General features: G+C 36.7%; 1 protein-coding gene across 2 annotated transcripts in view; it reads left to right on the top strand.

The window, feature by feature from the left end:
- The window catches only part of THEMIS (thymocyte selection associated), a 233,251-nt gene that overhangs the window by 75,776 nt on the left and 134,505 nt on the right, over window positions 1-22,970 (top strand). For both annotated transcript variants that reach the window (XM_072643293.1, XM_072643294.1), the window contains exon 3: window positions 5,072-5,530. In XM_072643293.1, the coding sequence (XP_072499394.1) occupies window positions 5,072-5,530 (459 nt within the window). The remainder of the gene's footprint in view (window positions 1-5,071; window positions 5,531-22,970) is intronic.

Raw genomic sequence — 22,970 nt, 5'->3', positions numbered from 1 at the left:
CATCACATGACCTTCTTATCACCAAAGCTGTCTTCCATTTACCTAAATGCAATAAAATTTCATGGATGCACTCTTGCAGCTAACTCTGGCATCTAATAGATTATGTGATTGTAAGGAGAAGAGACAGAAGATGTGAGAGTGACAAAGGCAATGTGTAGTGCAGAGTGCTGGACTAATAATAGACTTATCTTTTCCAAGCTAAATATTTGCATTCATCAAAAGTGCCACCCCCAAAGCAAAATGACTACCAGAAGAATTAATGTCAACAAATTAGAGCTCTTCTCGGAGAGTGAACAATTTGCTGCTGACTTGGAGAAAAAGTTGAGCCAACATACAGTTGGCAACAGTGGAGCAGAAAAGGAGTGGGCAGCTCTTAGATATTTGGTTTACAGCACTGCATTTGCTCATCTGGGTCAGAACACTCACAAACACCAATATTGGTTTGATGAAAATGATGGGGAAATTCAGAAGCTGCTAAATGAAAAATGAGAACTCCATAGGATTTACCAGCAGGAGAATTCACCCACCTCTAAATGGCAGTATTTAATTCCATCAAAAGCAAAGTACAAGCAAAGCTTAGAGAGATTCAGGATTCCTGCTTCAGTAAGCAGGCAGAAGGAATTCAGTTTTATGCTGACAGTAACAATCCAAAGTGCTTTTATGATTCCCTGGAAGCTGTTTATGGACAAATATCTTATGGTGTATCACAACTACTCAGTGCTGATGGAGCCACATTGATTAGCGATAAGGACATGATTCTAGAGAGATGGGCTGAACACTTCCATAGTCTTCTCAACAGACCATCATCAATCAATGCTAAGGCCATTGACTGATTACCTCAGGTCAAAGTCAATCCCTCCTTAGATGAACTTCCAACTGAAGAAGAGGTTTTGAGGCCATTAGGCTCCTTTCCTGTGGCAAAGCACCTGGTGCTGATTCTACTGCAGCTGAGATTTACAAGATAAGGGGACCATTGCTCATACAAAAGCTGACTGAAATTTTCCAGGTTATATGGCAAGAGGACCTTATTCACCAGGAGTTCAAGAATGCCTCCATTATCCATCTGCATAAGGGTAAAGGGAATAGATTGTCCTGTGACAATCACAGGAAGATCTCTCTCTTAGTCACTGCTAGAAAAATTCTTGCTAGCTTCCTCCTTAATAGGCTGATCCTTTACCTGGAAGATGGGCATATACCTGAGAGTCAGTGTGGTTTCAGAAAGGGCTGAGGAACAGTTGATATGGTGTTTGCTGCCTGCCAACTATAGGAGAAATGCCAGAAGCAGAACAGAGGTTCGTACACAATGTTTGTAGATATGACCAAAGCCTTTGACACTGTTAGTCATGAAGGCTTATGGAAAATTATGTCAAAATTTGGTTGCCTGGAGAAGTTCATCAATATTATATGTCAATTTCATGATGGCATGCTTGCCCAGGTTCTAGATAATGAACAAAGCTCTTGTGCCTTCCCAGTCACCAATGGAGTGAAACAGGGCTGTGTGCTTGCTCCCATGCTTTTTAGCATGATGTTTCCAGCCATGTTGTCAATTGCTTTCAAAGAGGATGAACATGGCATCAAGGTCAACTACTGTACTGATGGTAAGTTCTTCAGTTTGAAAAGGTTACAAGCCAGGACCAAAATGGAAGGAGTGTTAGTGAATGATTTTCTGTTTACAGATGACTGTGCACTCAATGCAGCCTCTAAAACTGAGATGCAACAAGGTATGGATCAATTCTCTGCTGCCTATGCTAATTTTGGACTAATAGTTAACGCCAAGAAAATACAGATGCTCCATCAGCCACCACCACACCATCCATACATGGAACCATCAGTTACAACAAAGGGGGAAGTTTTGAACGCTGTAGATAAGTTCACTTATCTTGGTAGTGTACTTTCCAGGGATGTACACATTGGCGATGAGGTTGATGCAGGCATTTCCAGAACTAGCTCAGTGTTTGGGAGGCTCTGAAGAAAGTTTTGGGAGAGAAGAGGTATTAGACTGACTACCAAATTGAAGGTCTACAGAACTGTTGTGCTGACCTCATTGTTATACGCCTGTGAAACATGGACAGTCTACCAGCGCCATTCCAGGAAACTGAGTTGCTTCCATTTGAACTCTCTTAAGAAGATTCTGAAGATCACCTGGCAGGATAAGGTACCAGACACTGAAGTCCTTGCTCTAGCTGACCTGCCAAGTATTCAAACTATGCTTCAGAGAGCACAACGACTATGGGCTGGCCACATTGTTTGAATGCAAAATGTATGCTTGCCAAAAAGACTATTTTATGGAGAACGCATAAGGCAGGCAATCACATGGTAACCAGAAGAAATGATCCAAGGACACTCTCAGGGTCTCTCTCAAGAACTCTGGATTTGACTGTGCAACATGGGAGACACTAGCACAGGACCACTCAGCATGGTGTGCCCACATAAGAAAAGGTGCTGTGCTCTTTGAGCAAAGCAGAATTGAGACAACACAAAGTAAATGCAGTATGCACACATTTGGGATATCCACCCCAAATATTCATACGGACTATCTGTGCCCAACCTGTGGCAGAGCATTCCGAGCTCGTATTGGTCTGATCAGCCACAGTCGGACACATTGAAACTTCACTTTACAGTGGTGATGTCATTTTGGTCCTCTTTGAAGATGAAGGGCAACAAGGAAGGAAGGAAGGAAGGAAGGAAGGAAGGAAGGAAGGAAGGAAGGAAGGACGGACCTGTGTTTAGCTTGACTTGACTTGATCTTGATGAAACCATGCTGGCTCTTTATAATCACAGCTTCTCTATCTACAGCTTTGCCAACCACCTCTTTAATGATTCATTCTAGAATCTTCCCAGGATTCAAACTCACTGGTCTATAGTTTGCAGACTCTGCTCTATTTTTCCTTTTTTTTTTTTTTTTAAATATGGATACTACTTGCCCTTCTCCAATCCTATTTTCCATTGTTTTCAAGTAAAATAATAATAGCTAACATTTATATAACTCTTACTATGTGCCAAGCACTGTGCTAAGTGTTTTACAATAGTTCTTTCATTTGATCCTCACAACAATCTGAGGAGGTAGATGTCATTATTATCCCCATTTTGCAGATGAAGAAACTGAGACAAACAGAAATTAAGTTACTTATCCAGGGTAACACAACAGTTTCCTGATTCAAAGGCCAGCTCTTCATTCACTGGCCCATCAGACTGCTTCATGTATCACTAACAGCAGCTCAGCTATCATCTGTGCCAATTTTTCAGATCTCAAAGATAATATTTCATATCAACTAGGTGACACTGATTCATCAAGGACAACTAAATTCTTTTAATATTTCCTTATTTATGTTCAATGTATACCAGAATATTCATAGCAATGCTTCTTTATGATATCAAAATAAAACAACCCCCCCAAACTATAGAGGTATCTGTTTATAGCTAAATAAATTTGAAATTATATGACTGTTATGGAATATTACAGGGGACAGCTACATGGTACAGTGGACAGAGTGCTGGGTCTGGAGTTAGGAAAACTTATCTTCATGAATTCCATTTTGGCCTCAGGAAAATAATATACAAAGTATAATTAGCAATATAAGTGAAAAACAATACTAGAGTGATATAATTTGTGTAAATGTTGATACTAATAATGGTCAAAGAGAAGAGATGAGGAAATGTGCCTCTCACTTTGTTGAATATTTGGGGGCATAGAGAGATGGAATAGTATGTAAACTGTGGTAGTCTCTTTGACAGTGGATTATCTCTTGATGATAAGGGAAGACTCATAAGATCGTAAGGGAAAGGGGGATATTTAGAAACTGTGACATAATAATGAAAGGCCTAAACCAAAGGCATAATTTTAAAAAGCATGAAAGCACCGGCCCCTGTACACACACACATATATCAGTCCATTTACCCTTCTAGTAGAGAATACAAAGAGAATACTAGGTGGATTGTTATTTTTGTTCCTTTGATTCTAATCCTAAAAAATAAAAAAATTTATACAGTAAATGTTTCTTCCTCCTATTGTTTAAGGATCCCATTTCTCCTCTAAAACAAAACCTTTCACACAGATTAAAAAAAAAAAACTTCAGCTGGAATTAAAAGGCTTAAAAAAACCTTTATACTGTATAGTCCATCTGCTGCCTTCAAGACCCTTGTCTTGGAAGTTGCAGCTTTATCTAGTACTTAAAGACATAACTAAGAGATCCTACAACATACTTCTGTAATTATGTTAGCACATTGAATTACTCACATCATCCAAAAGTTCATCCTTGTATCTAACAGAAGTCTTCCCAGCTGTAGTTTTAGACCATCCCCCACCCCCACTACCTCTCTTTGATTTACTTAAAATAGACACCATGGCTTATTGTCTGGAGGATGGCGATTACTCTACAGAGGATAGAGATCAGTTCATGTATAAATATTTTCAACTTGGTTTGACTTTTAAATTGTCAATAAAATATGTGTGATGCTAGGTAAAATTTTTTTGGTAAACTGGATTAAAGAACATTGGCAAAAAAAAGGTTAGTGTTAGTGATAATCATCCTCATATTAGCAGTATAACTGACAACTTTAACATTTTTTATTTACTTAAGAGTTTATAAACAGTGAACATTAAGCAAATTTCTCAGACAACTGCAAAACTAATAGCAATAAAAATGAAAGAATAGGGGAATATTTAAACATGGGATACCTTTGGGAATTTGTCCATAAATTACATTTTGTTTAGTAAAGAAACAGTGGAGTAGAGGTTACATAGAAAAGGAAAGTGAGGAAATTATTCCAATTACTGATATTCCCCAACAAGGGAAGATGTGTAACTAAAGGTTATTAAAAGAGCTATTAAGTAATAACTAATAATAATACCAAGCATTTACTCAGCACTTTAAGGTTTGCAAAATGGTGTATGAATGTGATCTCATTTTATCCTCACTTCTACCCCAGGAGTTATTATAGACAGACAATCCATTTAAAATATGTAGGTTCTAGAGTTTATTGGATCCATTTTATGAGTTTTCTCCATCTACTATTATTTTTGCGTGCATTTCCTTGGTATGATATTTAATTCACTGTTCTCTATTCTTAGGTCTTTTCAAGATTATGGCTGATAGAGTACCATATCATACGATGGGTGACATTACAAGAGCAGTTTATATTGGCCCAAACCGGCTAAGTCACCCTTGCTTCTATCATCAGAAGGATATAAACTTGGGGAATCTCACCATCAGCTCTGGTGAATCCATCATGCTCAACTCCATTGAAGAGATCAACGGGGAAATGATGGTGAACTGTGGAGTGGTAAGGGACAATCAGAATCATTCATTTACCATACCATTGTCACAAGAAGGAGAGTTCTATGAGTGTGAAGATGAACATATGTACACCCTAAAAGAGATTGCAGAGTGGAAGATTCCAAAGAACAGGAAACGGATTGTGAAATTTACAGATATTTCCAATAAGTGGAACTCCATTTATCCACTGCCTAAGGATTTTGATGGTTTCCTTAGTCTCACACCTATCTATGAAATACAAGCAGTGATGAAATGTAAGTATTTGCTGAGGCTAATGTCCTATGAACTTGGACACAATGCACATGGGTGCTTCTAAGCAGTCTCTAGGATGAACTATACTTTAGAAGTGAATTAAAACAAAAAAAACCAGTTCAAAGTATGTAGAGCACCATGTTTAGCATAGGAAAAGATAAACAGATATATAAGAAATGGCTCTATGTGTTCATTGATTACAGTCTGGTAGAGGGGTCAGAATATAAAGTTGGAGGGGACACAATATAAAATAGATCTAGACAAATTGAAAAAAGAAGTACAGAATACTGTTTTGAGGTATGAAGTGAGAAAGATAATTTTTAATTTGTTGTCATTGTTGTGTTTGTCCTTCGTTGCCTAAGAACACCATGCCATCCGAGAAATGATGAAATGACTTGCACTTGACTTTGTTTTTGAGTGAGGGAGAACTGTCAATGTCACCAGCCTCTCTTCTCCTCACTACAGAAGGCCTCCTGGAGGAGGTATCATTTGAGTTGGTTCTAGAAGGACAAGTGAGAAATCAAAAGGTTGAGATGAGGCTAAAGAGGATATTTAACTAGGTGAGAAAACTTTTTTAGTTTGCTCTTTATCTCACTCTATAATCTGACCCCATATGGTTTTGCTTGAGCTGCCTCCATGCCTAGAATGTACTCCCTCCTCGTCTCTGCCACTTAGAAACTTTGACTTCCTTCAAAACTCAGCTACAGTACCTTACTTATATAAGGTACCTTACCTTGTATATAGGTACCCTCTCTATGTAAGGTAAGACTTTTCCAAATTCTCTACACACTCAACTACTATCATGTCCCCTCCATCAAAATTACCTAATATTTATTGCTGTTCAGTTGCTCATGACCCATTTGGGGTTTTCTTGGCAGAGACGCTGGAGTAGTTTGCCATATCCTTCTCCAGCTCATTTTTCACAGGTAAGGAACTGAGGCAAACTGGGTTAAGTGACTTGCCAAGGATCGCACAGCTAGCAAGTGCCTTATTTGAACTCATGAAGATGAGTCTTCCTGACTCCAGACCTAGCACTCTATCTACTGTGTCACCTGGATTCCCAATCTAGAATTTACTTTATATATATTTTGCATGTATGTTGTTTTCATGGTCAAACATAATCTCCTTGAGGACATGGGCTGTTTCATTTTGCTTTTTTATTCCCAGCAACTCACATAGTTAATAAGTCAATTCAATCCATAAACATATATTGGCAGCTAGGTGGCACAGCCGATAGAGCTCTGGACCTGAGGTCAGTAAGAGCTGACTCTAAGTCTGACCTTAGTCACTTACTAGATGTGTGACCCCAGGCAAGTCACCTTTACCTCAATCTGTCTCAATTTCCAAGTCTTTAAAACTAGAATAACAATAGCACAAACTTCAAGGAATTGTTACTAGGATACAGAGTGTTCCAAAAGCAGGAGTGTGTAGGAGCCAACTAGAATTAGCACTCTGTAGTCAGTTGAAAAGTTTTAGCTTGAGTGTTTATACCTCAGAAATTGGGGAAAATATGAATGATGCTGATCAAACCTAAAAGTGTGTCTTGATTACATATTTTTCCTGGAGAGCCAGGTGTTAAAAACATTATCAGCACACCCCTGCCTGAAAGTCTTAGTGCAGACTTTTGGGGCACAACCTTGAATTTCTAAAGTATTTTTCAGTTCTTACCAGACTATACAAATGCTTGTTTTTAAGCATCCACTACATGTCAGTCACTGGGCTAAGTGCTGAGAATATTAATGTAAAAATGAAACAACCGTTATACTCAAGATACTTACATTCTCAAAGAGAACAGTTCCTAAAACACAGAAGATACTTAATATAGGTTTCTTGATTGATTCATCTCTAGATTCACACATGTCTCAGTGTTCTGACCAGACTAGATTGTACATTGTTTTCTGAACAAAATCTTCCACTATGCTAACTAAGGTTTTGGTTCATCTCCCTACCTACCATGCCTAACCCTTCATAATTCAACTCTATCCCACTTGTGAAATTCTACTTATCCTTCAAGACCTAACTGAAATAGTACATCTTTCCTGAAGCCTTTCTTGATCTCTTGCAACGAGATACATTATCTCCTTTCTCTTATTTTGGATAAAATATAGTATGTCCCTTAATAAGTGATGTTTATACACGCTAAAAGATTTGTGAAATATTTTACTTACCTTATCTCATTTGCTTTGTGTAATCATGTAAGGTAGATAGTGTAGGTATAATTACTCCCATTTTGCAGGTTAGGAAACTAAAGCTCAGAGAGGTTAAGTGATTCACCCAATTTGGAACTCAGGTCTTTCCCATTTCTTTATTCACTAAATATGGTACTTCTCCATTTTTGGTACCTATTTGTGCATTTTTCAGAACTAATTTTTAAAATTTTTTTTATTTTTTTAATTAATTAATTTATTTAACTTTCAACATTCATTTTCACAGAATTTTGGGCTCCAAATTTTCTCCCCCCTTGTCCCCTCCCCCCACCCCATAACACCGAGCATTCCAATTGCCCCCATCACCAATCTGCTCTCTCCTCCATCATTCCTCTCTGCCCTTGTCTCCATCCTCTCCTCTGTCCTGTAGGGCCAAATAACTTTCTATACCCCTTTACCTGTATTTCTTATTTCCTAGCAGCAAGAACAGTACTTGGCAGTTGTTCCTAAAACTTTGAGTTCCAACTTCTTTTCCTCCCTCCTTCCCCACCCCCTCCCTTTGGGAGGCAAGCAATTCAATATAGACCAAATCTGTGTAGTTTTGCAAATGACTTCCATAATAGTCGTGTTGTATAAGACTAACTATATTTCCCTCCATCCTATCCTGCCCCCAATTACTTCTATTCTCTCTTTTGATCCTGTTCTTCCCCATGAGTGTCGACCTCAAATTGCTCCCTCCTCCCCATGCCCTCCCTTCCATCGTCCCCCCCACTCTGTTTATCCCCTTGTCCCCCACTTTCCTGTATTATAAGATAGGTTTTCATACCAAAAAAAGTGTGCATTTTATTCCTTCCTTTAGTGGAATGTGATGAGAGTGAACTTCATGTTTTTCTCTCACCTCCCCTCTTTTTCCCCAAACTAAAAAAGTCTTTTGCTTGCCTCTTTTATGAGAGATAATTTGCCCCATTCCATTTCTCCCTTTCTCCTCCCATATATTTCTCTCTCATTGCTTGATTTCATTTTTTTTAAAGATATGATCCCATCCTCTTCAATTCACTCTGCGCACTCTGTCTCTATGTGTGTGTGCGTGTGCATGTGTGTGTGTGTGTAATCCCACCCAGTACCCAGATACTGAATAGTTTCAAGAGTTACTAATATTGTCTTTCCATGTAGGAATGTAAACAGTTCAACTTTTAAAAGTCCCTTATGACTTCTCTTTGCTGTTTACCTTTTCATGCTTCTCTTCATTCTTGTGTTTGAAAGTCAAATTTTCTTTTCAGCTCTGGTCTTTTCATCAAGAATGCTTGAAAGTCCTCTATTTCATTGAAAGACCAATTTTTCCCCTGAAGTATTATACTCAGTTTTGCTGGGTAGGTGATTCTTGGTTTTAGTCCTAGTTCCTTTGACTTCTGGAATATCCTGTTCCATGCCCTTCGATCCCTTAATGTAGAAGCTGCTAGATCTTGTGTTATCCTGATTGTATTTCCACAATACTTGAATTGTTTCTTTCTAGCTGCTTGAAATATTTTCTCCTTGACCTGGGAACTCTGGAATTTGGCCACAATATTCCTAGGAGTTTCTCTTTTTGGATCTTTTTCAGGTGGTGATTGGTGGATTCTTTCAATATTTATTTTGACCTCTGGTTCTAGAATATTAGGGCAGTTTTCCTTGATAATTTCATGAAAGATGATGTCTAGGCTCTTTTTTTGATCATGGCTTTCAGGTAGTCCCATAATTTTTAAATTGTCTCTCCTGGATCTATTTTCCAGGTCAATTGTTTTTCCAATGAGATATTTCACATTATCTTCCATTTTTTCATTCTTTTGGTTTTGTTTTGTGATTTCTTGGTTTCTCATAAAGTCATTAGCCTCCATCTGTTCCATTCTAATTTTGAAAGAATTATTTTCTTCAGTGAGCTTTTGAACCTCCTTTTCCATTTGGCTAATTCTGCTTTTGAAAGCATTCTTCTCCTCATTGGCTTCTTGAACCTCCTTTGCCAATTGAGTTAGCCTATTTTTCAGGGTGTTATTTTCTTCAGCATTTTTTTGGGTCTCCTTTAGCAGGGTGCTGACCTGCTGTTCATACTTTGCTTTCATGTCTTTCATTGCTCTTCCCGGTTTTTCCTCCACTTTTCTAACATAATTTTCAAAATTTTCTGAGCTCTTTTTGAGCTTTTCCATGGTCTGATCCCATTGAGTGGGCTGGGATACAGAAGCCCTGACTTCCGTGTCTTTCCCTGATGGTGAGCACCGCTCTTCCTCATCAGAAAGGAGGGGAGGAGAAACCTGTTCACCAAGAAAGTAACCCTCTATAGTCTTGGTTTTTTTCCCTTTTCTGGGCATTTTCCCAGCCAGTGACTTGACCTCTGAATATTCTCCTCACACCCACCTCACCTCCAGATCCTCCCAGCCAGAGCTTGGGGTCTGAGACTCAAATGCTGCTTCCTAGCCTCAGGGCTTTGGGCGGGGGCAGGGCCTCCTCACGGGCTCAGTTCCCTCAGGGGGTTTATGCAGAGACCTTCAACAATGGATCCGGGCTCCTGCCTGCTTGGGGAGCCCAGGTCTGCTCCCACCTCCGCTGGTGCCTCCGGAGGGGGCTGGAGTCATGGGGGCTCCCCACTCCCCTCTCAACCCACCAAAGAGACCCTCTCACCGACCCTTGTCACCTGTGGGTGGAGGGACCCGCATGGCTGGTGGAGATTCTGTCCCTGAAGCCTGCTTGGATCTGCTCCTCTTGGCGCTGGGCGGCCAATGCAGGGCTGGGCTCTGCTCCGTGTCCACAGCGCGAAGAACCTTTTGTGAGAGGTTTTCAGGCTCTCTGGAACGGAAATCTCGTCTGCTCCACTGTTCTGTGGCTTCTCCTGTTCCCGAATTTATTGGCAGTTCTTTTCTACAGATATTTCATGGGCTGTGGGTTCGGAGCTAGCGTATTTGTGTGTTTCTACTCCGCCATCTTGGCTCTGCCCCCAGAACTATTTTTGTATTTATCCCTCAGTATATTGTTGTTGTTCAGTCATTTCGGTCATGTTTGACTCTTTGTGACCCTGTTTAAGGTTTTCTTGGTAAAGATACTAGAGTGGTTTGCCATTTCCTTCTCAAGCTCATTTTATAGATGAGCCACTGAGGCAAACAGAATTAAGTTACTTGCTCAGGGTCACATGGCTAGTAAGTCCAGATTTTTTCCCCCTACCTACCCCACTACCACCCCCTCCCTCCCCAAGATGGCATGCAATTCTATACAGGATCTATACATACGTTCCTATTGAATACATTTTCATTATAGTCATGCTGTGTAGAAGAACTAAAATAAATGGGAGAAATCATATAACAAACTAAAACATAATACACACACACACACACACACACACACACACAAAATGATCTGCTACATTCTGTGATTGAATTCCCTAGTTCTTTCTCCGAATTGGAAGGCATTTTGCCTTAGAAGACAGTTGGGATTTCTTTTTTTAATGTCGTTGCATTGCTATGAAGATCCAAGTCTATGAGAAAAATCTCTCGCACACTGTGGTCATTGCTGCGCACAAAGTTCTCCTGGTTCTGCTCCTTTTGCTCAGCATCAGATCATATAAGTCTTTCCAGGCCTGAGGCCAGATTTGAACTTAGGAAGTTGAGTCCTCTTGACTTCAGGCCTGACATTCTATCCACTGTGCCACCTGACTGTCCCCAATTAACATATAGGCTCTTTTAAAACCAGAATGTGACTTACTCTTCTTTTTAATCTTCTGCAGCACTTAGCAAATCACCGTGTATACAGTAGGTACAAAGTTTCTTTGATACTCTTCAGTGTCTTTTTATGTGTACCTTTCCCAAATCAGTGTCTTCCATCTATCTTCAAGACTTCTGATGTTTTCATCCTGGTCTTCATCCTTCTTTGTCCTCAAAGAAAATATTCTGATGACACAAGTTACCCTAAGATATTATTAGTTACAATTTCAAGGAATCAGTTAAAAGAGAATTGATTATCTGAAAGGAATGACTCTCTAATAATTGAGCATCAATTATTACCTGAATAGGTTAGATTCTTTTGGGAAAAGAAGCCTGTTGGTACTTTTAAAATGATCATTCTTACTTTGCTCTTGCATAAGCTTGTTGATGATTTCTTGAATATTATTGAAAAAAAATTGAAAAATGTAAAATAATTGTTGAGAACATTTTCTAGAGGTTTTAAACTGTGAGAATGTCAAAAATGTTACATACCTACAATTATTCAGCTAGAATGGATAAGAAATCTTTTTGAAAAGGGTTATATTTTAGAAAAGTATGAATTTGCCTCAGATAAAAACAGGATTTCATACAGGAGCTTATTATTTAACATGAGAGAATTCTGAAATTACAGGAAAATTTTGCCTATAGTGGCCAAAGAATGAGGTAATTTGATTAACTGAGGGTTTTGACAGTGATAGAATAGTTGAATTAGAAGGATTCTTAAAGGTCAAGTAATCTAACTTACTACCTGATGAGACATGACCTCTTTTGTCTTATTCAAAATAATAAAATAAACAATCTACTTTCCTGCCTTAGTAAATACAGGATTAGAAACATATTCCAATATTCTTCTGATTCAAGGTCTTACAGTGTAATAATTCAGGACATCAATTCTCTAGTAAAGTAGATATTGTGACAATATAAGATATGAATCTGATTCCATACTTACTCTAGCTTGAAGCCAGGGGAGTATTTTCCCCTCTCTCTTCTATCCTTCTCCCCCTCTGCTCTCCTTTAAAATCTTAATAGTATTGTATTTTCATTCTCTTTCATTGGTTCTTACGATTGTGGCTCTAGAGAGTCAAGTGACTTTAAAGACCATTTAGCTCATTTTACAGAGAAAAGTGAGGTTCAGAGAATTTAAGTGACTTGTCCATGATCACACAACCAGTAAATATCAGACACAGGATTTGGATCTAGGTCTTGTTAATTCCAAGTTCAGCATTATGCTACACTACATCTCCAGTTGATTTATTTCTTTATTACATCTCCCTCCTCAAACCATGGGTTGCAAATGAAATTGGATTCATGAGAAAAATGTGAAGGTGTCTGTTCTTTCTCTGAGAACCAGGGAGGCTGAAGGCTTCAGCACTTTGTTCAATAGCATTCAATAAATATTTATTTAACAAGAACTATGCCCTGGAAAAGATATAAAAATGAACAACATGTGACCTCTACCCTCAAGGGACTGAAATTCCAATAGAGGAGATAAAGTATACATGGGAGTAATTATTGTACAAATTAAAACATGATGAATGTACAAGGTGATAGGAGTTCAAATTAAAAGGAATGTCAATAAAGGCTAGAGGAATAAAGTTAGGGTTCCTGGAGGAGGTGGCATATGAGGTGGGCTCTGAAAAATGAGTAAGATTTCAACTAAATGAACTAAAATCCAGACATCACAAGTGGTGTGAAAATGTGGGGTATGTACAGAGGACAGTTAGTATTACAATTTATTTTGTCTTCTAAATTCAAGGAAATGGAGTGCATGGCAGACCTCATTTATAGTAAATTGGGGAACAGAGGGGACCATAGGAACTCTCATAGTTTTCCCCTATTGTGGGCTAAAATAGATGGAGAACTAAGTGAGTTAGATGGAAATTTATGAGCTAGCTAAAAATAGTATATATGAACTAAAATATAAATTAATGGAGGACAGTGGAATCTCAGGTTTATTGACCATAATTAGTATTTATACTAAATAAGTAACTGATGTTAGGTCACTATGTTACTTCAGTTCCTTATTTTTGATCAGACCCATGATTTCATGCACATAAGGAACTAACTCCCAGTATGGAAACTGTTCACCTATATGAATCAACAACTTCCTTGAAATTTATAATTTTAGAGAGTTACCTGGGGTAATAAGAGGTCTTCTTGACTCCAAGATCAGCCTTCTCTCAACTAGATCATTATGTCTCCTATTTCAGATAATTTAGATGGCATAAAAATTGCCAAAATGGTTAACAAAAAACAATTTCCTTGCATTGGATCCATGTGTCATTAAAGACTAAAAAAAAAACCAAAGTAATTTCATTAATTTGTGTAACACTTAAGAAAGTATCATTTTGAGAACTGATTCCATAGCTATTCATAGGTCCTTTGAGATCTCTGTGTTTTAAGAGATGATTCTTTATTCATGTAATAAATGTACTTTATGGTTTATAACCCAAGACCTCTGAACCTTGCCATCTACTCCAGTGATGAGAACTTCGGACTTTTGTGCTTCTCATCTACCCTGCAACTGAACTTTCTTTTATGCTTCATTTCCCCCAATTAGATAGTGAACTTCATAAGAGTAGGGATTGTCTCAATTTTCCTGTTTGCATTCCCAGACATTGGCACAGGGCTTCATACATGATACGTGCTTAACAAATACCTTTTCATTCTACTTTGCCACACTTGAAATGCCATTTCCAGAATTATATTTGCAAAATAATATATTTGCAGAAAGAACAGTTTTGAGGAATCCCTCTCTTACTCTTCCCTCTCCCTCCCCTCAATTTTGTGGCACCAAAAACATACCTTTCTTTGTTTCTTTCTTCTAATAGGTGCAGAAAGTATCAATAGTCGTGTTTTCCCCCCAATAGCATTAAAGTAGACATTGTGATTTATGCTGATGGATTTTAGGAAGAATGGGTAATTCAATCTGTATCTCTAATCTCTGACCCATCTCTTTATGCTGCAAACTCATTTTTTATACACATCCCAAACAGTAAATAAAAGAGGTTATACTTTTCATTCTCTGAAATACCTATCATATCCCCCACCCCTTTTATTACTTTCATTAACATTATTCTAGTATAAGCCTTCATCATTGCTCACTACTAATATGCTTTCTAAGAGGCTTTCCCTCCATTTCTCTCTTCCCCCCCTTCAATCCATTTTTCAAACCTCAATGAGACTAATTATCCACATTCATATATTTGGCCATGTCCTAGAATATAAACTGTTGAGGGCAGTAATCATTTCATTAATTACCTAGCATCTGATACATGAGATATACTTAATAAATGCTTATGGATTGATTGAATGATTGATTGATGTCACTAAACTTTATATGACCCTCTCTTGCCTACTAAGTAAAATCCAAATTCTTTTGTTTGACAATCCAGGCCCTCCACAGATAGATTGTCATTTACCTTTCTAGACCAGTCATTCTCTCATATATGTTTTATGTTGTAGTCAAACTGTATTCCTCTCTTTCCTCTTTGCCTTTCTTTATATCCCATGGTTCCTGGCACGTAGTAGGCACTTAGTAAATGCCTGTTGACTATCTAGTTACCTGACTTGGATGAGGGTAGGAATTGTGTCTTATTTAATTTTATATCTGTCCCATGACTTAGTATGGTACTCATCATATAATTAATACAATTGCTTGAATTTATAGACATCTGACCAATCCAACACATTGTTTTTTACTACCAGTCTTTAACATTGCCAAGGAATGACCCATTAACTGTCTTCCACTGTGTGAAGGTGGTGAGTTAAAAATCATGTTAATTTTACAGTTTTCACAAGTCTGATGAAATAAGAATAGAAGTGGAAAGAAACATTTATTAAATACCTACTATGTGCCTGGCACTGTTAAATTCTTCACAAATATTAGATCACTTGATCTCATTTGAAAGATAGTAGGACTCTTTGGTACAGTGGAAAAAGCACTGGACTTGAAGACAGATGAGCTAAGTTAGATTACTATTGTGCTTGCTACTTACATTGATTATAAATAAATTACTTAAACTCTCTGGTCCTCAGAGATAAAATAAAAGGATCAGATTAGATAACTTTTGAGGTTCCTTCCTTCTTTATATTTGGGAGCTAGCATGAAAAATTCATGTTCACTTTGTTAGGTGTTGAATACAACTACATTATTTTTGAACAATCACCAACTCCTAAAATCTGGATTACGGGTTGGTACTCTAAAGGACCTAGAGAATGAACCATACTTAATAATAATGAAAGCAAGAGACATGATGGGAGTAATAGCTAGGAGATTTTGAATATATTTGCCTTTCTTAAATTGAGATGAATTTGAAGAAGGTGAAACTAGGAGAAACTAAAAGATATAAGTTGTTCATAAAAAAAAAAATTGAGACTAAGTGGATGTGTTCATGGGCAAATGCCCCATGAATTTCAAATGAAGATGTAAGAAGAATCTAGAACTCAGCAATTATGAATGAAGCTGATGAATCAATATAAAAGGAGCAGTGAAATGTGACTGGTATGCCTGGCCAGTAAAATTCACAGGGCAGTTAAAAAATGGAGATGGGTTTTATAAAATCATTTCTGAGTGGGTAAGCATTGAAGAAATGATAAAAAAGTGAACTCTGCAAATGAAAGTATTGAAAAAGACCCAAGAAATGATTTATTTAAAAACAGAAGGAACTGGAGGTTGAGAGAAACTGCAGCACTTGATATAGGTTAAGTTATAAAAGGATCTTAGGAAAAAGAAGGAATAAGAAAATGAATTTATTGCCTCCATGAATTAAAAGAGAAAGATCCTCCCAGAGTTTGCAGTCCTATACTTTTAGGGGGCTGTAGGGAGAAGACACTGGAATATTGAATGGGGATAAGTTGTTTAACCAAATCTTGAAATGTGGGAGGAGAGAAAGGCCAGAATTGGAAATCAGTTTACAGTCATGATCTTAAACTTGAAAGCTCCAATCAGAGTTTTCAAACAACAAATCATCAAGAGATTTTAGACTTACATGTTTTCTTTTTTTGAGACCATTTTCAGGTGCTACATTGGCTAGAAGACTTTCCTTGATACCTAGATAATTCAAGTAAATGCCCAAAGACTCTCCTTAAGATCTTAAGGTGCTGCAAGGAAAATTTGAAGATCTGAGACAATTTGGTATATGTGAGATCTAAGTGGGAAAATAAATGTTCCTAGCAATTGTGTAGGAGTAAAGTCAATGGAATGATCCAACAATTTTACAAAAAGAGGAACCTAAAGGGCTTTATCTACTTTGTCAAGTAGAATGGAAATGCTTTTTAAGCCTGGAATCTGTTTTCAAAACCAGAAATGATAATGAAAATAACTTATATTTATATTACACTTTAAATGTTTCTAAGTAATTTCATTATCTTGCTTGAATCTCTCAGTAAACCTGTAGGGTAGGTACTGCAGATATTATTATGTCCATAATAATTTCATAAAAATGAGAAAACTGAAGCCCCCCCCCCAAAAAAAACCCCACATGACACAGGTATTACCAGAGGTGGGGTATGAATTTCAAGACTCCAAGTCCAACTTTCTATCCAAAAATATTCTTACTAAACTGGAAAAAAATCTATAACTACCCTGACAGGAAATTTATGAAGCCTGAAGCATGGTAAGAAGTTTATATAGTTTACACCAAAAAAAATTTGTGGAAAAATCACTGTTGGAAACTCCCCTCTTGTTTGGAATTGTCTTCTCCCTCTTTCTGTCCATTATTTTGAAATCATAAATAATTAATTATTAGATGCTCTTGTATAGCTAAAAAGACTGATAGGTGACCTGAAGATACCTTAGAACTGAGTTTATCAACCTCAAGTTAAATGATCTGAAGAACCTGTTGTTGCTTGTGAATTAACCTTTTTTCTTTCCTTGAACCAGCTGCCTTTATGTTTGCACTAAAACCATCTCTTTTGTATATTTTACCGTATTTATCTATGATCTCAGTAAAATGGGTACACTTTCTCTGCTCAGATCACAAATCACAGCTTCTCATCCTATGCAATTCATCTCCCACAGTTCCTGCATAAAAGACATGCCCATGTACAAGATGTGTGCTGAATTCTTTGGACTTGTGCCTGGCACTTGATAAATATGCTTTGATTGTTCTTTACATTTTGAATACACTAGTTAGTGTAGTACGTGGATGGTCCATCTGTTATCCCTTACTTCTTTTTCCCGTCCAATATTTCCCTAAAGACATCTTTTATACTACTTCCTGTGAATACATTACTATTGGAAATACATTTTAACCTAATTTTGCCACTCATGTGTCTTTCTATTATCCCCTAGAGAAATTGCAACTGCGATTTTCCAGAGATTGAGTGTTCCCAGACTTTCAGAGCAATAGCATCACCAAGAGAACATTTGTGTATGAACAGGTTATACTGTAGAAGTATAAAATAGTGGAGAAAGTATTGGACTCAAACTCAGTAGAGATCTGGATTTAAATTTCACCCCTGATATTTACTATTTGAGTGTCAATTTCTCCATCTGCAAAATGAAGATGATTATACTTGCGTTATTTTGGGTTAAAAAAAATGGGAAAGTTTGGAAAAAAACCTTTTATAATTGTAAAGTGATATATAAATGTCATTGATCATTATTTTGAAAGTTTTATTATTTTTTGATGCTTTCTTCCTCCTCCACCAAAGGGAACATCTAGAAGAATAAAAACTACCTATGATTAAGTTCAGCCTCAAGAAAAGAATGCTAAAGATAACAAAAATAATTTTAAAAGCTTTTTTTAGATAAACAAGAAGGACTGAAGCAATTGTCCCCTTGTTTTCGGTAGGTAGCGTAATGTAAATTGTTGAACAAAAAATATACAACTATACATTTCCTATTTTCTCTCTTTTCCAAAAAGAAGAATTGCTTTCATATCAAAAACAGTAGAATAAACATCTGTGTGAAGGGAACTGAAGCCCCCAAAAGATGAAAGGGTAGCAAGAGAGCACTTAGCTGACTTAAGTCTGCCTTAAAATTTAATTCCAGAGTATTGAAGGATATTGTAGATGTGATCTCAGAACCACAGATGGTAAACTTTAAAAGTCATGGGGAATTGGAGAGTTTGTGAAGATAAGAACAGAAAAATGTACTGATTTCCAGAACAGAAAAGCCTGAATTTTTAAAATATTTTATCCAGACATTAAACTCTGACAAAATTCTAGAACTGTTTTATTAACAATTAAATACTTGCTTTAGTAATGATGGTTTCTGAGGATTTAGGAAAAAAACCTATTGATTATTAGAAACCAATATGAGTTCACTAAGAATAATTTATATTGAAATGGTATCATTTTCTCATTTTAAAGGAAACAAAATACAGTAGATTCAGAGAATGTCATAAATAATATACTTTTAACAAAGCATTTGAATTAAGTCTTCTAAGATATCCTTGTTAACATGTGGGATGTGAACTAAATGATATTTGATTTTCAAATGGATTAAGCAACCATAAATTTAGGCTAAGCTAAAAGGGAGTGACTGAGAATACTATCCTTGATCCTGTCCTATTCAATTCTTTTATTGTTGACTAGGATAAAGATTTAGTAGATATGCTTATCGGAGTTAAGGATGATACAAAGCAGAGAAATACAGTTAATGCAACAGATGACAGAATCAAGATTGGAAATGATCATGATAGGCTGAAATGTTGACAAGAAATTAGTGAAATGAAATTTAACTGGGATAAATGTCAAAGTGCAGCATTTAGGTTTTAAAGATTTAGTTATACAAATATGAATTTAGGGAGCTTGATCTCTGTTCATATGAAATAATACCTGATGGTCTTAGATGACTATAACTTTGATAAGAGTCAAAAGCTTGATGTAACTATTAACTAAAGTGATTAGTTATTAACTATTTAGTGATTAACTATTAACTATTTAGTGATTAACTATTAAGCTAAAGTGATCTTTGGCCTTCAGATCACAAGAACGCATTCTGTACTGATATAGCCATGGAAACTTATCATGAAAGGAAGAGAGGAAAGAACTAGAATTATTTGGTTTAGAGAAGAGATGACTAAAAGGGGAGGCCGATATGACAACTGTTGTCAGTATTTGAAGGACTTGTTCAGCATCCTATTATCTAGAATTGGAAAAGACCTTACTATTTATCTATTCTAATTCCTTGATTTCATAATGAAGGACTTAAGACCTAGAGAGGTAATTTGCTATACAAGTAAAGGCCATAAAAGTACTAAATAGCTTAGGAGGTTGATTGAAACCAGAGGATGGGTCTTGGACTGGCAACTGAAAGTTAAATGGAGGCAGATTTCAGTTCAGTATAACAGATAACTTTACAACCAGAGCTAAACAACTGTGACAAAGCTGCCTTGTGAAATACTAACTCCTTGTTACTATCCACTTAAGCAGGAGTTCTTAATCTGAGGCTCTTTCATAAATTTCAGGGGGTCTATGAACTTGGATTAGAAAAAAGTTACATCCTTAGGAACTTCTTAACATCCTTAGTAACAATTTAGTACAATTAGTTTTCTTGGTAATTCATTGTTTTTCTTAAATTTTATTTTATGCATAAAAAAAATATTCTGAGAAGAGGTCAGTAGGTTTCATCAGACTACCAAAGGGGTCCATGGCACAGAAAAGTTAAGAATGCTTGGATTAGACATGTTTGAGCAGAGGCCAGAAGATGATTTGTTAAGATGTAATTTTGTTGTCGTTCAGTTGTGTCTAATAGTAGCACACCAGGCCCTTCTATCCTCCACTATCTCTCAAAGTCTGTCCAACAAGTTCCATTATCAGCATAAAGCAATTTCAGAAGCTGAGACCTTTGTCCCTTACTGCAAAAGATTTTGGGTCCCATCTGTTTAAGGGGAGAATGATGGGGTTCTTGGGTGCTTGTGCTTGGACCCTAGTTTTAAAAATTACATTTCTTCCTAGTTTCAAAACATTATCCTTGACAGTTTTCTTCTCGGGCCAGGGACACTGTGCCTAGCAATTACTCATGAGTGGGCCACAATAAAATAAACTGTCTTTCCCCATCATGAGAACAAGCTGACCTCTGAAGAAATTCTCTTGTAAAAACAAGACTATCTTGTAACCACAGAATTATCACATATTGATTCCAAAGTTATCATATTCAGTCCAGAGGTCAAGATATAGACAACAGTTCTCAAAGCTATCTTGCTACAGATGTAACAAACCAAAAATACATCCCTGAAAAACCTCTTCCCCTGCTTTCCCATAGTGAATGATGCCAATGACCAAGGTTGTAAATTATCACCTAGTTAGCACATCTTCTAGATAATCCACTACTTTTCCTATGCTTCCGCATCACTCCTGTTAAATTGCAAGTTCCTTAAGAAGCTCTGCCTGACATATTGGGGTTACAAAAAACCTTTGCCAACTTGACTTGAAGAATGCTTGAGTCAGTGAATTCATTCCAGAAGACCCTGTTGATTACTGCAGTCCTTGGAGGATCCCTGAACCTCTCAAACCACATCAATACTATCGGCCCATCTTATTCTCTGCCATCCCCTTTTCCTTTTGCTTTCAATCTTTCCCAACATGAGGGTTTTTTTTCCAGTGAGTCCTGTCTCCTTATTATGTGGCCAAAATATTAAACTTCAGTTCTTGGTATTTGACCTTCCAAAGAATAGCCTGAATTAATTTCTTTAATTGTAGACTTATTTGACCTCCTTGCTGTAGAAGACGTTAATGAGTTGGATAGAAGATTGGATTAGATAACTTCTGAGCAGTATAATGAAGTACCAAGAACATGGGACTTAGAAACAAGAGACCTACCTGCTAAAGGTCTAGGTCTTCAATTTTTTTGTCTGTGTGATTTAGGCAAAGCACCTTGCTTCTCAGAGGTCTGGTTTCTTCATCTACAAAATAAGGATAATACTGGCCTATTTGCTTTAAAGGGTTATTAGGAGGATCAAATGAGATAATATGTACTTAGAAAACTATAAAGTATAGCAATTATACAGTATGATTAATTGTAATGGGTAATATCCTACTCATCTTTAAGATTCTAAGTTTCCATGATCATAAGATTACAGACAATACAAGTCAGAGGGAAGGTAGTTTGTTTCAATGCTAAGTCACTGGGATCTTTCAGCTTTAGGATGGGTACTCAAATAGTACCCAAAGAATTATAAAACATTTAAGTTAGAAAAGAATCTGTGAACCAGCATGGCATATTGACTAGAATACTAGTGCTAGCCTCATGTTAGGATGACCAGGATTAAGATTATATTGGTTATATAACTCCATTGAATCTCAGACTATTCTAGGTAACACTCTATAAGACTGTAACTTACAGAAAAGATAATTATTTTCTTCATTAGTAAAGGCAGTGTCACCATCTAGGTGTTTCTCAAATCACATCTAGTTTCTAACCTAATCCTTACAAAAAATTGTTTGAAACTTATTAAAGTCTGTGACAAAGCTTTAAGGAAATTTCAAGCAGCCCAAGCAAATTTCTGCCAAGTAGATGGTAAGCACCTTAAGGGCAAAGATAGATTTTAGTTTAGTTTTTCATTTTGTCCCAGTACCTAACACAGTACATTTCAATAGCATGTTCTTAATTAGTGATTTTTGGATCAGATTAGATTGGAGACCAGAAGAAGAAGTAGTTTTAAAATACTCATAGAAATGAGAGGACTGGGGAAAATTAAAGGTTAGATAAAAATAACAATAATACATGGAAATCAAGAACCGTGAATAAAAGCCTTACAGAGAGATATTAAAAGTTCTTTCAGTGAGTCAATAGAAAAAGTTATCAGCCATAGAGAATAAGTTAAAAACAAAATCCACATTATTTTCAATTATATATATATATATATATATATATATATATATACACATACATATGTGATGATTGAAGTCTATGCCTTTGAGTTGATTTTAGATATATATATGTATATATGTGTGTGTGTATGTATACATTATATATGTATATCTTTGTATATATATATTTGTATATACATAAAGCAAATTGGATAAGGCAAGTTATATGTCTGTGACATATATATATATAAAAACATACACATATATACATTTATATCTACATCTAATATATATATAATTTGTCTTATCAAAACCTTGAATGTTCCATTCATTTTCCTTATTTTTATTATTTTATTTTTTAAAATTTATGTATTTATATTAAGTTTTCAACATTCATTTCCACAAAATTTTGAGTTCCGAATTTTCGCCTCATCTCTCCCCTCCCTCCACCCCAAAACGTCAAGCATTCTAATTACCCTTACCACCAATCTGCCCTCCCTTCTAACATTCCTCCCTTCTCTTGTCCCCATCTTGTCCTTTGTCCTGTAGGGCAAGATAAATTTCTATACTCCATTACCTGTATTTCTTATTTCCTAGTTGCAAGAACAACACTCAATCGTTGTTCCTAAAACATTGAGTTCCAACTTCTCTTCATCCCTCCCTCCCCACCCATTCCCTTTGGGAAGGCAAGCAATTCAATAAAGGCCATATCTGTGTAGTTTTGCAAATGACTTCCATAATAGTCATGTTGTGTAAGATGAACTATATTTCCCTCCATCCTATCCTGCCCCCACTGCTTCCATTCTCTC

The sequence above is a fragment of the Notamacropus eugenii genome, chromosome 2 (assembly GCF_028372415.1).
Source record: "Notamacropus eugenii isolate mMacEug1 chromosome 2, mMacEug1.pri_v2, whole genome shotgun sequence".
Lineage (NCBI taxonomy): Eukaryota > Metazoa > Chordata > Mammalia > Diprotodontia > Macropodidae > Notamacropus > Notamacropus eugenii.
Note: the sequence above shows the minus strand (reverse complement) of the source record. Positions and strands in the feature narration are given on the sequence as shown.